At 45.4% G+C, this 17128-nt stretch overlaps 1 protein-coding gene across 4 annotated transcripts in view; it reads right to left on the bottom strand.

Moving 5' to 3' along the window:
- PDE6A (phosphodiesterase 6A) overlaps positions 1-17128 on the bottom strand; it is a 59993-nt gene that overhangs the window by 11109 nt on the left and 31756 nt on the right. For 3 of the 4 annotated variants that reach the window (XM_070233025.1, XM_001503759.7, XM_070233023.1), the window contains exons 8-17: positions 16494-16541; positions 13497-13646; positions 12768-12911; positions 10847-10912; positions 10488-10634; positions 9431-9538; positions 7658-7767; positions 6256-6343; positions 5960-6060; positions 5477-5584 (exon numbers count right to left, since the gene is read on the bottom strand). In XM_070233025.1, coding sequence (XP_070089126.1) covers positions 5477-5584; positions 5960-6060; positions 6256-6343; positions 7658-7767; positions 9431-9538; positions 10488-10634; positions 10847-10912; positions 12768-12911; positions 13497-13646; positions 16494-16541 — 1070 coding nt within the window. The remainder of the gene's footprint in view (positions 1-5476; positions 5585-5959; positions 6061-6255; positions 6344-7657; positions 7768-9430; positions 9539-10487; positions 10635-10846; positions 10913-12767; positions 12912-13496; positions 13647-16493; positions 16542-17128) is intronic. The other variant, XM_070233024.1, reaches the window with a different exon arrangement.

The raw sequence follows: 17128 nt of genomic DNA, 5'->3' as shown, positions 1-17128 counted from the left end.
TACATGTGTATGTGTATCTGTATATATATGTATGTATACAATGAAATATATGTATGTATATGTGTCTGTATATATGTATATATATTAATGAAAAACTTTCAAGCATGTATATATATATGAAAAGTCTTTCATTGTTCACTCTTTCATACTTATCTGCAACCAACTACGTCCATTAACTGAAATTATATAACTAAAAATTTTTCCTTTGACCATAGGCCTCCAAGTGTTGAAAACTTTTTTAAAGTTATTATTATTACACAATTAACCAATACAACAAAAAATATACCTATTTTTAGAAATAGTTATTAAACACTCAAAGTAAATTTTTTGGGAATTCATCTCTTAAATGAGATGGGATGGGGCTATTTTTAAAAAATCAGTTAACAAATGAATATTTCCTATTGCTAGGCTGAGATAGGATTTAGCATCTGTTTTATGCCAACTTTTTATTTTTATAGATGCACGTAATTAGAAATCTTGGGGATGGAAGGAGTTTTGTTACCACAATGTCACTCAATTCTTTCAATTCTTCTAGATTAACTGCTGAAAATTATACAGTGATCACTATTCTGAATGATCTATCAGCTATGATTCAGTTAGGTTCTCCTTCAATTTTGTTTAAAGCAAATATTAGAATCACTCACTTGCTCAACTTCTGGGAAGCAGGCCATAAAGATTTGACCAAGCCTTCTCATGTGACCATTTATTACACCCTGACACTTTCTCTGAAGCACTTTGGTTAACCCAAAATATTCAGAATGGGTCAGGTCACTTAAAAGATTATTATTTTTAACATATCTTCCCATGTTATATTTTTTATAAAGTGCTTTTATCTTTTTTTGTGTATAAGGAAGCCCTAAGCTAACATCCGTTGCCAATCCTCCCCTTTTTTTGCTTGAGGAAGATTAGCCCTGTGCTAACATCTGTGCCAATCCTCCTCTATTTTTTTTTTTTTAAAGATTGGCACCTGAGCTAACAACTGTTGCCAGTCTTCTTCTTTTTTTTCTTCTTCTTCTTCTCCCCATAGCCCCCCGGCACATAGTTGTATATTTTAGTTGTGGGTCCTTCTAGGTGTGGCATGTGGGACGCCACTTCAGCGTGGCCTGATGAGCGGTGCCATGTCCGTGCCTAGGATCCAAACGCACGAAACCCTGGGCCACAGAAGTGGAGCACGCGAACTTAACCACTCGGCCACAGGGCCGGCCTCTTTCCTTTATTTTTTGTATGTGGGCTGCCTCCACAGCATGGCTGAGGAGTGGAATAGGTCCATGCCCGGCATCTGAACCCCCAAACCCAGGCCACTGAAGCACAGCATGTGAAACCTTAATCACTCAGCCACAGGCCAGCCCAAAAATGCTTTTATCGTATAACAAGTTTGAACTAGGTTTTCATTGAAACTTTGAAGCTGCAGATTTGACTCATTTAATGTACGGAAATTTTGCCACATAACATAATTGGAAATGCCAGTCTTTTACTGTCAACGAAAGCAGGCAAATCAGACTTGTTTGTGTCAGAAAGAATCTAATTCTCTTTTTCAATTCAAATAAGCATGTTAGAATGCATCCCGATGACACCCACCTTATTTTTTATTTTTAATTTTAAGAAAGATAGAGGTATGGGACCAGCCCAGTGGTGCAGCAGTTAAGTTCACACATTCCACTTCGGTGGCCCAGGGTTTGCTGGTTCGGATCCGAGGTGCGGACATGGCTCCGCTTGGCAAGCCATGCTGTGGTAGGCGTCCCACATATAAAGTAGAAGAAGATGGGCACGGAGGTTAGCTCAGGGCCAGTCTTCCTCAGCAAAAAGAGGAGGATTGGCAGCAGATGTTAGCTCAGGGCTAATCTTCCTCAAAAAAAAAAAGAAAGCTAGAGGTAGATAAATGGATGGGTATGTAGATGGACTAGATAGAAGGATAGGTAGATAGATAGATAGATAGATAGATAGATGATAGATAGATAGGTAAAAAGATAGATAGACAGATGGACAGATGGATGGGTGGGTGAGTGAACGGACAGATGGATGGACAGACAGACAGAGAGACAGATGATCGATTAGATAGTGGCATGGATGAAGTCAGGTGCTGCCACCCTCAGTACTTGTTATCGATGGACCTTTACCCTCATATCAGGGGACCACCTCTGGACAGTGGTACATTCTGTTGTGTATTGGTTTGATATGATTTCAAATCCATTTTTTAATGACAAGTGAAGTTGCTTCAATGCATTTGTTTATGACAAAGACAAAAAAAGTTGTTTCGAGACAAGAATGAATCAAGTTGTGTCAGGATGTCATCATTTCATCTGTTATCATCGATAAGAAGTCAGTAGCTCAGCTGAAGATGAACACTGCTGGGAGCTTATCGGTAATAAGATGTGGAGAAGAAACCACGACAAGGGGACATTTAGACTCTAACTGCCCGGAGTTTTTAAGGAATATTCAAGAGTTTTGGTCTGGGCAAGGCAACACTTGGCTGACCTAAATAAACTCTCTGAAGACCTTGGGTCATTAGCTCCTATGGTGGTAAGGGCGACTCCCTTATGTGGTGACAAGCCGAGAAACGGGCCCATGAAGGTCAGCCTGCCTGGCAACACTGGCACTGTCGTCCCCTGGCAACAAGGAACTTTTATTTTGCGCTGGCCAAGTGCCTCCTCCTATAAAAAGGCACACCTTGATTAGATTTGGACTTTATTCCTTTCCTCTCCCTTTGCCTGGGACAACAGTGTGATTAATCTATCATTGGTTTGGAGTTATGTTACATTATCTCTTTATTGGCTCATTAAGAGATGTTATCCTGTGTGCTACTGACTTATAAAACTATTATAAATCCCCCCGCAACCTGTGTTGTGTAAACTATTGGTAAAGACAGTCTCAGAGTATAATTTTGCCCCCCAAAACAAAACACATTCTCTGAGGAAGATTAGCCCTGAGCTAACTGCTGCCAATCTTCCGCTTTTTGCTGAGGAAGACTGCCTCTGAGCACCATAGAAAGGTTTGAGAAAAGGCAAATTTGCCTTTATTTTGTAAAGTGGGAGAAGAGTGAGGGAACTGCCAGTGCCTCACCCACTGTGCTTTCTCAGGGAGATAATATTAAGAAAAAGAACATCGTTTCCCTGGAGCCCATCCATGAGCGTCTGTATCTTGGAAGGCTTTGAGTTCCCTGGGGAGCAGGGATGCGGCCCGGAGGGGCGTGTGTTTCTCAATCTGAAGACTTCCATTTAAGACTAGCTTGGCTTTTACAATAACTGAAGTCCTGCCCTGGCTTTTTTGTTTGTTTGATTTTTAAATTAAACATTGTATCTTGGAAATCCTTCCTATCATTTGTTTGTAAAGTCTGTGTGACGTTCCACTGCATGAAAGTACCATAGTGTATTTAACCCAGTTCCCCAGGATGGATATTTACGTTGTTTTCAATCTCTTTTGTGATTACAAATGCTGCTGCCATGAACAGCCTTGTACATACTCTGTGGCGCACGTGTGGGAAGATATCTGGAGAGTAAATCCTTGATGCGAGACAGCTGGGTCAAAGAGTATGGGCACTTACAATTTTGATAGGGATTGCCCTCCATAAAGGCTGCACCTGTTTGTATTTCCACCACGGCGAAGGAGATTGCCCATTGCCCCCCATTCTGCCCTACACAGTGTCAGCAAACATTTAATCTTTGCCAATGGGAAGGGTGCAAAATTACATCTCAGCGCAGTTTCATTTTGCATTTCTTTTAATATAAGTAACATCATCATCATCTTTTCATATGTTTATATTCTACTGTAATTCCTTTTCTGGAAAATGTCTATTTGTGCCCTTCTCCATTTTTCTATTGGACTAGTCTTTTTCTTGAATTGCACTGTTAAAAACAAGACAACAAGCCCCAAATGGAGTCACTTATGCTAAGCTCCACGTCACCACACTGAGACAATTACAGTGTCGGCCTCCCCCAGGAACGGAATCCCAAACTAGTCAATGAGGAATCACCTGGTCAGCACTAGTGAGGTCATCTGCCTGAGAGATCCCTGCTGTCCTCTAAAAGAAAGGGACCTTGCCATAACCGACCCACTTTTTTTTTTTTTTTGAGGAAATTAGCCCTGAGCTAACATCCGCTGCTAATCCTCCTCTTTTTGCTGAGGAAGACTGGCCCTGAGCTAACATCCATGCCCATCTTCCTCTGCTTTATATGTGGGACGCCTACCACAGCATGGCTTGCCAAGCAGTGCCATGTCTGCACTTGGAATTCGAACCGGTGAACCCCGGGCCGCCAAGAAGCAAATGTGACCACTGTGCCACCGGGCCAGCCCCTATGGCTTCTTTTTAATGACCGTGTAATGCTTCCTACATGGATTACCATCTCTTATTTAACCAGGTCCCCACCTGGAGGCATGTACCTTGTTTTCAGTCTTGTGTTGTTTGAAACAGCTACAGCTTTGGCATTTATCTCTGAGATCAGTTCCTGGAAGTGGGATTAACGGGTCCAAGGGGATGTGCATGTGAAGTGCATCTAGATGTCACCAAGTTTCGCTGCAAGGAGGATGTGCCAGTTATCTGGGGATAAACCAACAACCTGATACTCCCTTGGGAACCGGGTCAGGCCTTGTCTCCCCTGATTGTCAACACCCAAGACCCATCACAGGGGAGCCAGAGGACCATTTGGCTTGGGCCACATATTCACAAAAGGCCTCAAATTTACACTTCTCACTCTGTCATCAGTTGAGGTAAATCATGGAAGCACATTGAGAGAAGTGAAAGAAGATATTCACCAGAGAACTTAAATTTTTTTTTTTTTTTGGCTGAGGAAGAGTCACCCTGAGCTAACATCTGTTGCCAATCTTCCTCTGTTTTGCACGTGGGACACCACCACAGTATGGCCACCGACAAGTGGTATAGATCTGCGCCCAGGAACTGAACCTGGGCCACAGAAGCAGAGCACACACAACCTAACCACTGGGCCTCAGGGCCAGCCCCCAGAAAACTTAAATTTGAGTCCCATTACCAGACCTTATGCCATCAAGGCACTCTAAATTTCATAAAAATCATGTAACTAATTTGTGAACAGCATGGCTATATTACAGGACTTTGCCATAATTAAGAAACACTAAAAAAAATTAAGCCTATTATTTTGAGTGACACATAGCTATCACTCAAATAATAATTGATATAATGCTCTACGTTTTATCAAGAAAAGTTATATCACTTTACCACCAAAATTCTGAACTTGATGATAGAAATACTTCAAATATTATACTTTTTTGGACAGAGAAATAAAATAATAGTTTTGTATTTTAGTGCTAAAACAAAGATTAAGCATATATCATCATTTCTGCAATTCTGTTTTGGCATAACTTCATTTTTTCCATACGTCAGAGGCCTCTAAAGCGGAAAGTGTCCCCGGGCTCTCTTGAGGGCTGCAAGCCCTGTCAGGGCAGCTTGTCGCCTCATGGCCCTGGGCTTATGAGGATGAGAGGTGAAAGCCCCGTTTCAACTCACATGACAATTTCCTTCCGTGTCTGCTCCAGCATCATGTACTGCGTCCACTCCTGCTGAGTCTCGTATGTCTTAGACTGATCCACGATCTTCTGGAACATTGTTCTCTTCCTACAAAACACAGCAGTCTGTTAAAGGAGTCCATCTTAGAATAAGGCAACACTGGCCTTCTAACACTCACTGTTTCAGACGGAGGCTTATTAAAACAACATAATTAACAAAACAAGGCCTGGGAGTGCAGACCCAGGACCTAAGCTAGACTCCGTCAGGGGTTTGTTATCTGATCTTAGCAAAGCCCCTGGATCTCAGCTGCCCATCTGGACAACCCAGGTAACAGTATCTAACTTGCAGAGTTGTAGTGAGAATTAATTTTTCATAGCACAAATGTTGTGCCTGGCACACAGGACATATCAAATCTATTGGAACTATGATGTTTGTTATTGTTATAATCATGGTTATTCTTATTCTTAAAATGAGAAGACCAACTTGAAATACAGGGCGAGGTCTGTGGCGATGATCGCGATGTCCATCATGTGGATTGCATGCTCATGCTGCCTGCGATTGAGGTTTTGAAATATATTCAGGCTCTAAAGAGAAAATCGCAGGGGAAATGTGAGAAGTGATGCCGGCAGTAAAGTCACCCAATTACTGATGCTCACCTTAGATGATAAAAAAGGCAGCCCAGACCAATGGGGAGGGGCTGCCTGGCCACACTCAGGCATCTGGTGAGACGTGGGCTCCTGTGCAGGCCCTAACACCAGGGCAGAGGGCCCTCATCCTACCTCATCTCTCAGCAATGTTTTGCCAAACTCCAAGTGGTGTCTTTCCAAGATGGAGGACCCATGCAGCTTGGCCAGTGGGTTCTGGGATCTGAATGGGAGAGAAAGACAGAATCAACATGGAATGGCTGAGATAGAGGTTAAAGACGTGATCCAGTCCTGCCACCTCCTAATTCTGCAGGCAGAGAGGTGGAAGTCCAGGAATGAGAAGGAACTCGTCACACAGTGAGACGGGGGAAAATAGGGAGAGTCATGAGGGCACCACTGAACTCCCACAATTAGCGTGTTTGTTCCTGTCTTTCTTCAGTAAATACTCATTGAGCCTACTATATTGAACCTACTATATTGTAAGCACTGAGCTCAGAACTTAGCTTCCCACAAGGTAAAATGTAGACACAATCTCTAGCCTCGGAGCAGCGTGCAAGTATCGAGAAGACGCAGAGAAGCATGCTCTAGTGCTTGTCAGTGACTTACACACTGTGGGCCCTGGGCAGAGCCTCAGCCTCCTCATCTACAATATGGGTATAACACTGGTCCCTTCTTTGTCCAGCCCACGAGGTGGTCACAAGGGTCCACCGAGAGCACGGTTCAAGGACTATGCTGCAGAGGCTGTCTGGAAAAGAACCTCTGTGAGGACAGGGACCATGTCTGCTTTGCCCACCATGGTACCTCCTGTGCCTGGCCAGGGCCTACCACACTCCTATGAGGAGCGTTATCAATACAAGGTGAAGGAGTGAACCGTTATCTGTTACTAACATCCTGGCTTAAATGAGTCCAGCAGGTAGGAAGGGAAGAAGGAGGGCGAGAGACTTTACTGTGTTAGTTTCCCATGGCTGCTGTAACAAATTATCGCCAACTTAATGGCTTAAAACAATAAAGTTTATTATCTTACGGCTCTGGATGTCAGGCGTCTAAAACAGGTCCACAGAGTTGCTTTTGTTCAGGAGGTTCTAGGGGAGAAGCTGTTTCCTTGCCTTTTCTAGCTTCTAGAGGCCTCCTATATTCCGTGGCTTGTGGCCTGTCTTCCATCTTCTAAGCTGGCAGTGTAGCATCTTCCCTCCTCTCCGACCTCCTGCCTCCCTCTTATAAGGACTCTTCTGATTCATGGGGCCCACTTAGATAACCCGGGATAATCCCTATATTTCAAGATTCTTAACTCAACCACATCTTCGAAGTCCCTTTTGAATGTAAGGCAACATTTTCCTAGGCTCTGGGCATTGGGGCGTGGACATATTTGGGAGTCATTATTCTGTCTTTCACAGGAGTTTACCCAGACCCAAAGGGTAGGTGGAAGTGGGAAGCTGTGGACAGCAGGACTTCCCCGTGGCCAGTGCGTCCATCTGGATCTGGGTAATGAATTCCAGGGGTGGGCAGCACAGAGGAGGGCCAGGAAGGGCTGACTCACTTCATCTGGTAAAGGTTGTTGGTGCCTCTGTGGTCAATGTCATGGCAGAAGGCAGCAGTGACCATGGCCAAAGCCTCCAGATCCGTGAAGTAGCGCTTCAGCTTTCCGGTCTGGAAGGGCAATCAGAGATGTCACTCGTTCCGTTCTTGTGGGGGTTGGAAGCTGAGCTGAGAGGGCAGGTGTGAGGAGGAGGGCCCAGAGCTTGGAAACGTAGATTAAATCTTGGTTCTACCCCTGGAGCCATAGCATGACCAGATGCCTGGGACTGAGGGGTTTTCTGGGTTGTGGGACTTTTTGTGCTAGAACTGAGACAGTCCCAGGCAAACGGGGATGGTTGGTCACCCTCTCCTGAGTGAACTCAGCTGGTCCCATCTCCCTCTGGATCTCAGTTCTCCAGTCTACACACGGGAGCTGGAGGGCACTGGACTAGATGATTGTTGAGAAACTTGCCACTGTCAGGTTTTAGGGTTTGGAGGGTCCTTGAACATGGCCAGACTAGTAAAGCAAATCTTCCAAACCTGGTCTACCGGTTTGGCCCAGCCCAGAAGAAGCCTTCCCAGAGCCTCCTTCAAGTCCTTAACTCCTTGTTTGTGCTGGGTGTTGGAGTAGAGGGTGGGAAGGAGCCCTGGAGAGGTGATGCTGACTCTGTGACTCCAAAAATTAAATCAAGTCTAAGTGGTGTCGTTGTCACCTTCTAGGGTGGCCTGGCCAGAATTCCTGCCTCCAGGCCCTAGTCCCTACTCTGGTCTGACCATTCCAGCCAGGAGGGAAAGGAAGGAACATGAGGAGGCGGGGCAAGGCAGAGATTTACATCATAATCTGGATGGGAAAACACTTTTAAATGAAATACACAGGGCTCCGAACCCTCTGAGCCAAAAATACTGACACAAATACACACGGGTATGTCCATCGAAGGACACTGTAGCACTGTTTGTAATAGTGAAAGATCGAAAACAACCCCATGTCCAACAACAGGGGGCTGGGTAAAGAAACTATGGTGTATTTAGACAATACAGAGTACTCTGCAGCCATAAAATTACATCGTGGATAATAAGCCTTGAAAACATTATGCTAAGTGAAATAAGCCAGACAGAAAAGGACAGGCAATGCACAATTCTACTCACACGAGGTCCCTAGAGTGGACAAATTCATAGAGACAGAAAGTGGAATAGCGGTCACCAGGGGCTGGGGGCGGGGGGAGTGGGGAGTTGTTAATGGGGACAGAGTTTCCGTCTGGGAAGATGAAAAGGTTCTAGAGATGGATAGTAGAGATGGTGGCACAACATTGTAAAGGTACTTAATGCCACTAAACTGTACGCCTAAAAATGCTTATCATGGTAAATTTTATGTTAGGTATATTTCACCCCAACAAAAAAATTTGTATATATGTAATCTGATATATTTATATTTCTTCAAATGAAAATAGCATATTACAGAATAATTATTCCACTGGTCATAAACAAAATAAACTGTGTGTGTATGTGTGTGTACAAATGTGTCTCTATGCTCCCAGAAGAAACTGTGGAAGGACGTGTGCCATGGTAACCTCCAAATCACCCGACTGGGGTTGGGGTAGACCGCAGCTTGCTTTCACTTTTTATTTTATATGCTTCTCTATTCTTGGAATTCTTTTATGCTAAGCATGTGCTCCTTTTGCATCATTTTTAAAAGCAAATAAATAGAGAAGAACAACGTTGCTCTGCTGTAGTGGAGCTGCAGGAGGTCGTCTGGTGTGGAGGGAGCCCTCGGCCACCACGGTGCCGCCGGGCGTACCACCAGCAAGGAGAACATGGTCTGCCCCACGTTGAAGCCGTGCCTCCAGTTGTGGTAGGTGATCCGGCGGTAGCCCTTGCTCAGGGAATACATGAAGCGCACCAGGGCCTGCAAACACATGCACAGCAGTGAGGCAGCACGCTCCCTGCCAGGGGCCTGGGGCCCTGCCTCCTCCCACCCTGACTCTGGACCAGGAGGCAGTAACTAGCAATGGATGCGACAATACCGTGAAAGCACTTTGCAAGCTGTGAAATACTGCAAAAACGGACGTTGTGATGAAACCAGGTAGATTGCACTTAATCCACCAATTAAACTTCATCACTGATTCCCAAACTGAGACGCGGAGGGCTACTGTCCCAGGAGAAACTAACAGAAGGTTCATAGGGGAGGAAAACAAAAGGGGTCTTTTAATCAGTGGTTCTCAAACTGGAGTGTGCATCAGAATTACCGGGAGGGCTTGTTAAAACAGCTTCGGATTCATCAGAGCGGAGAAAGAGACAGAGACAGAGAGAGAGAGCACGCGTGTGTGAGCAAGGAGAATCTGCATTTCTGATACATTCCCAGGTGGTGCTGATGTGGTTTGGGGCAAGACTTTGAGAACCGCTGCTTTAATCAGAGGTCTGGGAAATTCTGGGCGGGTACACCTGACACCCCCACCGTCTCTGCCCAGCCCGCATCTCTCGACATTCACAGCACACCCTAAGGAATCCTGCAGGGAAAAAGTCTTGTTTAAATTGATTTAACCCACATTTTCCACCCTGGGTGACTACAGGACTGTTTTCTGCAACCCATTTACTCAGAGCCTTCAGAACTCAGTGCCTCAGAACCCCCGAATGTGCCCCAATGCCCCCGAAACGCCACAGGGCAGAGGAACTGGGAGTCTCTTTTCTGATAAATGACTCATCCGTGCACATGACTAATGCTTTAAATCCTAAAAGCCAGGGGTACACTCTTTTTAAGGCAGTCTACGGCTGAGTTTAAAAAGGAAAAAAAAAAAAAAAAATCCCAGCAAGCAAACAAGAAAAAAGGAAATTAAAGAGGTTTGTTTTGACCTCACCTCCTGGGGAATGTGAAACTTATCCACCACTTTGAGCTCATAATACATCTGGATCCCACATTTCACCAGCTCCAGTTCTGTCAGGGGCAAATCGCTGAAGTGGAACTTGTTAATCTCGTATTTCTCTGCATCTGGCAGCTCTCCTTGCTGTGTAAGGACCAGAGTCAAGTGATTAGGGCACATGATATGGGCTGGGTCTCTTCCTGTCTCCCCCGAGCCCCGTCCTATCCCAGGTCTGCTGGGAGGATCAGAGCAGAGTGGCAAAGGTCGTGCTCTGCAGAGACCCCCGTGCGCACGCTCGCTCGGGCGCCCCCTGCACTTGTTAACCGTGAGGGCCAGTGCGGCCCCGCCCCGCTCACCAGGATGTCGGCCAGTTCGTCTTCCTCGCATTCCCACGGCTCCTTGCCGTACACCTCTCTGGTTTTCTGCCAGGGCCCAAAGGAGCAGAGGAAAAAAACCCAAAAGGTTACTACATCTAAGGTCTAAAGATGCCTCCACTTTTCCATTTCCATTTCCCTCCTTCCTCCAGTCCTTGCAACAGAGCCCCCAGCTCAGAGAGGCTGCCTTCAACATTCATTGAAGAGCAAATTCAGTCGTGAACTTTGGAGCAGTGGAAACTGGCATGTAAATTCGAGCTCTGCCACTTAGTAGCAGTGTTATACAATGCCTTGATCACCCCATTTCCTCATCTGTAAGATGGAGATAATAAAAGTACTTACCTGGTGAATTAAAACTAGATCGTGCTAATTTAACTTAATTTTAAAAAGTCATTTTTTAAAAACCTGTACAACGAAAATAATGCACGTAAGCATAAACACTCAGTGCAATGCTCACACATAGTAAGGATTAGAATTAATGTTGTTGAGATTTTTGTTATTATTACACCCTGGGAGTCAGAAGGCCTTGCTCAAGGTCCTGGCTCTTCCTCACACTTACTGTGTGACTTCAAGCAATTTCCTTCCCTCTCTGGGCCTAATTCCCCATGTACCAGAGGGATGGGAAGCTGGACTCAGTTACTTGTTTCTGATTCCTTGACCCAGAGCACCATCTATTAACTTTTACCTGGCTCACTGAGGCTATGCCTCCGTAGGTCCAACATGTCCATCATTTGGCTGAAATTATGGACCGAGAAAAGCAAACCATAAGTCAATTCATACAAACTGGATGTTTTCTTCTTTGAATTTATCAGTTATTGGGATGAAATGATTAAATTTGTTGTGCTATCTTCCCAGCTTAAGAAATGGCCTTTGAAAACTTTGTGTGTTGTTTCAACTGATGAGGTCTATGAGCCGAGGTCTTGAGAGCTCAGCTGAGCAACATATCCGACACCATTTGGCTAACTCAATTTGCTCCTGAAATCTTGGTCTCTTTGAGACCAAAATTCCAGGAATGCTAAATCACTGATTTTCACATATATTTGAAAGCATCTCTTCTAATTTCCTACCCCAGGTAGGACTCTCCTCTATAGCACCCCTGATTTATGATCATCCAACCTCTGCTTGGATACCTCTCATGATGGGGTGCTCACTACCTCCTAGGCAGCTCCTTCATAAGAATGTTAGAGGATTTGCTCGTTATCCTCATAAAGGTTAAGTGAGGCCTATGTAATGAGCTGGGTGATTTGGGGACAAGTTACTTCATCTTTCTGGACCTCAATTTCTTAATCTCTACAATAGGGGAAAATCTTTACTCTGTCCATCTTACTGGGCTATTCTAAGCATCAAACAGGATTCGAAGTGTGCACTTGCTTTATAAACTGTAAAGTGATGAAATTATGTGAGGGCTCTGCTAACATCTAACTCCCTCTGAACTATTTCTTTGCTCAGAAAGGTTGAGTTTCCAAGTGAGCTGACCCCAGCTCTGAGGAACTGACCATTGTCCACTGATGTGTCAGATAGAGTCTCCTCTCAGAGTAGGGGCTGCGGCTGGATGACTCCATCTCCACTACTAAGTCAGCCCTGAGCACAGTGAAAAATGGAGTTTCCAGAACTGTTAAGCCAAGATCTGGCCCTAAGACTGAGGTGTCCCTGCAAGGGACAGCTGCCCCCAGGCCGCACAGAGCAGCCATTAGCTGCGACCCTCGGGCACCTGTGCCTCATTCATTCATCCACTCAACGCCAGGGCCCGCAGCATCCCTGTGTGAGACAGGGTGCTACAGCAGCGAGCGAGCCCAGCCCAGCGTCTGCCCTCATGGAGCTTTAAGTCCTGCCTCGCTCTGGCCACAGCTCCAACGGGCGGTTGTCTCTGCCAGAGAAGAAACAAGAAAAGAACTTTACCCACCAGGATTTTCTGGATTTCTTCATTGTCACACTTCACATGATATTTTACCATGTCCTGGAAAATATCCTTCCTGTTCTCAAGTTTGTTCATGGACTCGTAGGTGTCAGGATTTAAGACAGACCAGCCCAGGAATTGAGTCAAAGACTGAAAAAAAAGGAAAGGAAGAATTGGAGGCAGAACATCCGGGCTTGATCCTGCCTCTGTAACCTAGAGCAAGACTGTCTCCGCCTCCATTTTCTCAGCCGTAAAATGGGTTTGATCAGCTGTGTGCTGCCCCCCTCAAAGAGATATTGCGGGGAAAAGAGGACATAACGGATGGGAATGCACTTTAAATAAAGCACTGACACACAGAAAGCATCGTTCTTGTGCACAATCACTTCACAAACAGGCAACGTGTTGTGTGCATGTAGGAATAAGGGGTGAATGGGAAACATCCGTATCTTCTGCTCAGTTGTGCGTGACCCCAAAGCTGCTCTGAAAGGTAAAGTTCATGAATTAAATTTTTTCTAAGCCAATGTGGATTTCTCCGACAACACGTGGCAGTGCAGAAGTGAGAGGGAAGAAAGTGGACGTTGAGGCTGAGTCAGGATAGCGGCTACAAGGTGAGCTCCCCATCCCTCCCAGGATAGGAGCAGCACACGAGGACCCCACCATGCAGCTCTGGAAGCCAAGCATGGTGGCCAGCCAACTCTGAATCCCAATGGCAAAAGGCTTCCCCAAAGACCATACCTCCATGAGGGTCTCATCCATTTCATCAAAGGGCTTCCCGTCTTTGCGATTGTAAAACGTGGCCACCCCAACAATTTCTTCCTTCTTGTTCACAATTGGCATAGAAAGGACGTTTTTAATCATCCATCCGGATTCATCCAGAGGCTCTTTCTACAAGAGAAGAGCCAGAGTAGGTTTCCTAGGGTACCAGGCTGCAGAGGCAGCTGCATCGTGACCCTGACTGGCTGAGGAGGGGGCAAGAGGGTAGACCCTGTTGGATTTTGCACGGTTTTAGTCACCAAACAAATGCTATGAGCAGACAGCCCATCTGGTGGGAGCTCCTTAAGCCAGATAGCCATATTGTTTTCATCCCTAAGATTTCAGGGCCGTTATGTGCCAGGCAGTGCATTCATTATGTGCTGGGGGTATAATGATGCACACAAACAGTCCAGGGAGGTCGCGTTTCCTTTCGGATATAGGCACTGACTGCAGGCGGCTGGCTTAAAAGGGGCATGTTGGTGATTCTTGTAACTTTGAATTATTCGGCTAGATATAACCTGCACCTTTTGCCTGTTGGCCTGACTTTCTGTGTTACTTTTTATTGTTGTTGTTGTTGAGGAAGATTAGCCCCGAGCTAACATCTGTGCCAAGCTTCCTCCACTTTGTACGTGGGATGCTGACACAGCATGGCTGATGAGTGGAGTATGTCCGCGTCTGGGATCCAAACCCAAAAACCCAGGCTGTTGAAGCAGAGTGTGTGAACTTAACCACTATGCCAATGGGCTGACCCCTCTGTGTTACTTTTGGCGTGTCATTTTAGCTCCATGGCCCTCAATTTCCTCATCTACAGCTGGAGACAGTAGTCAAAGTATGTGCCTCATGGAGCAAACAAGAAAATAGAGGTGAAATTTCTTGGTCAATCACAAGGTGCCCTTTGTGAGTTGTTTCCCATCTGTCTGGGCCTCACTTTCCTCATTTATAAAATGGGGGTAACTGGACGAGATAATTTCTAGACTCTTTTTCCATTGATTCATCCAACATTTATCAAACATTTTACAATGTATGAGAAACTGAGCTAGTGGCTGGGGAAACCAAGGCAAGTAAGGCACAGATGTGGTCCTCAGGCCTCCCCGCAGTCCGGAAGGTCAACAGGCCATTACACTGCATATGGGAAGTTCTCTAAGGTACTGTGGGGGCCAGAGGAGAGAATGAAGTCAAGGAAGGCTTCCTGGAATTGGAGAGTCTTCCTGTTTGAAAGTTTCAAGATTCTTAAGGTGGCAGGATGATCATTGTTATTATTTAAGTAACTCTGGAATCCAGCACCTGGCAGGAGAGGTCTCCAGAGACGAGCAGAACACAGCCCAGAGAGCACAGGGCTGGCTCAGGAGACAAGGTCAAGGCCTCCATCTCTCCCAGCTCTCTACCTCACCCTCAGGGAATCCCTTCCCTCTGGAGACCTTGATAAGGAGGCAGATTTTATTGAACGAGAAATGGAGAAGCATTAAAAACTTTTAAGCAGGGAAGTTCCTTGATGCAACCTATATTTTAAAAAAATCACTCAGGCTACTTTGTGGAAGATGAGTTGGAGCGGGAAAGAGAATCTAAAACAAGATCAGATTTGATTTCCTAATGTGTGTAAACTGCAATTAATTGGCTGACCTGGGTAAAGACCAAATTCTGTTGTGTTATAATCAGGTTAGCAGCTCTCAGCAACAATTTGGGCTTGTCACATTGATATAGTCAAAGTCACAGCAAAGATGTCACATTGATATGGTCAACATCACAGCACAAGATGTCACATTGATATGGTCAACATCACAGCACAAGATGTCACATTGATATGGTCAACACCACAGCGCAAGATGTCACACTGATATGGTCAAAATCATAATACAAGATGCAGATTTTAGCTTTGGAAGTATACTCTCTTTAAGCCCTTTCGTAATGTTCTTCAAGGAGTAAAAAAATAATATGCTAATTTTCCTAAGAGTCATTTTTATTTCCTTCTTAACTACTTCCTGATTGCTAATGATTTGGTTTTTCTTATGCCTAGCATGTTAAACTCAACAAACACTGACAGGGCGCCTAGAGCTGAAGATGTCAAGAAACCCTGGACCAAAGGAAGCCGGTGTTTTGCTGAGATGAATTGGTGTAAAAGACAAGGTGAAGTAAGGGAAAGGCAGTAGGAGAGACACATTCCCCGGCATGGCCTTCCAGGCCTTGCAGGATCTGGCCTCTGGCTGCCTCTCTAGAACCTCCTCCTGTCACTTTCCTCCTCAGTCTCTCACCCAGATTCATTGATCCACTCTAGTTCCTTCTGACAAGTCCTCTCTTTCCTGAAGTCTTCTCTCCTTTCTTTACCTCCCAGACAAAATTTCCTCAGGGACACGTTCCTGGACTCTTCCCAGATTAAGTCAGGCCCCCTGAGAGATTCCCTCCTCTATCCCTCTGCCCTTCTGCCCCACCAGCCCTCCACGTGTTTCTCTCCCCATTGATCATGAGCTCCCTGGAGACAAAGGCCATGCGGGTCTGGTCCACCATCGTAGCCAGTGTAGCATTGTGCCAATGCCTGGCACAGAGGATGGCCTCCACAAACATATGTGAGAAAGACAGACAAAATCAAATGGAATACTAAACAACATTCCATGAAAATCCCAAGGAGACAGAGATGATATTCAAACAAGGGAAACAATAAAACTTCACAGAAATTTCATAGCATTTGAGGTTGTCATTGAAGAGCAGAGAGGATTTGGGCAGGAGGTGGTGGTTGGGGAGAGAACTGCATAAGCAAAGGTCCTGAGGCCAGATAGCAAAGGGTGTGAACATTAAAACTGAGTGGGACCTTGAAACTACCAAATTAACTCCCTCCCTACTTCTACGGGCAAAGGACTTTTTCCACTCATGTTTTCACTTTGTTGAGACTGCCTCCCAATAAAATAGGTCGATTCTAATGTATTCTAACCCTCTTTGGGGGGAAAAAAATCATATGACTAAGAGAATGAATAGAGAATGACTTACCTGGAATGCAAAAAAGTCCTCCGCAGGAGCATTCATGATGTTGCAAATCTGAAAGCCGTGAAGAGGAATAATGGAGTTGTGATTAGACTCGTGCCTGGTGCATAGAAAATGCTCAAGAAACGCCTGCTACATAAGCAGCTTTGTGTAGTGTGGGCCTGGGGAAGGATACGGGGTCACCAGGCTCTAATATGGGGATGATGTGGCATTAACAGACATAACCCTTCTCTCTGGGGCAGGGGATGCTGCTACTCCACCCACTGGAGCTCTGCTGTACGTGGTATGGCTGGAAACGTGGCAGGGATGGGGGGCTGGGAGTGGCAACTAAGTCTCTGGTATAGAGGTTGGGACTCAGTCTGTGGTGAGTCTGGAAGGCCAGCCAGTCACGACTTTGTCCCTCATGTGTGTGTAAGCATCTTCAGGCGTCAGTGAGACTAGGCACCTTTCCATTTAAGGCTTATTTCTGTGTGTATTTCATATTTCCTCAAATGTCAGGTCTCTGTTCATCTCCTTGGACCAACTGTCGAGTGAATTGAGAAATGAGAGAATCGGGCTTTTACAGATCCACACTTCCCATCATTTTTTCCACTCTCTTGATCTGAAATCCTTCCACTCTCCCACCTGATTCGACACCTTCC

Source organism: Equus caballus, chromosome 14 (genome assembly GCF_041296265.1).
Source record: "Equus caballus isolate H_3958 breed thoroughbred chromosome 14, TB-T2T, whole genome shotgun sequence".
Taxonomy (NCBI): Eukaryota; Metazoa; Chordata; class Mammalia; order Perissodactyla; family Equidae; genus Equus; species Equus caballus.
This window is presented reverse-complemented; position numbering and strand designations above follow the sequence as displayed.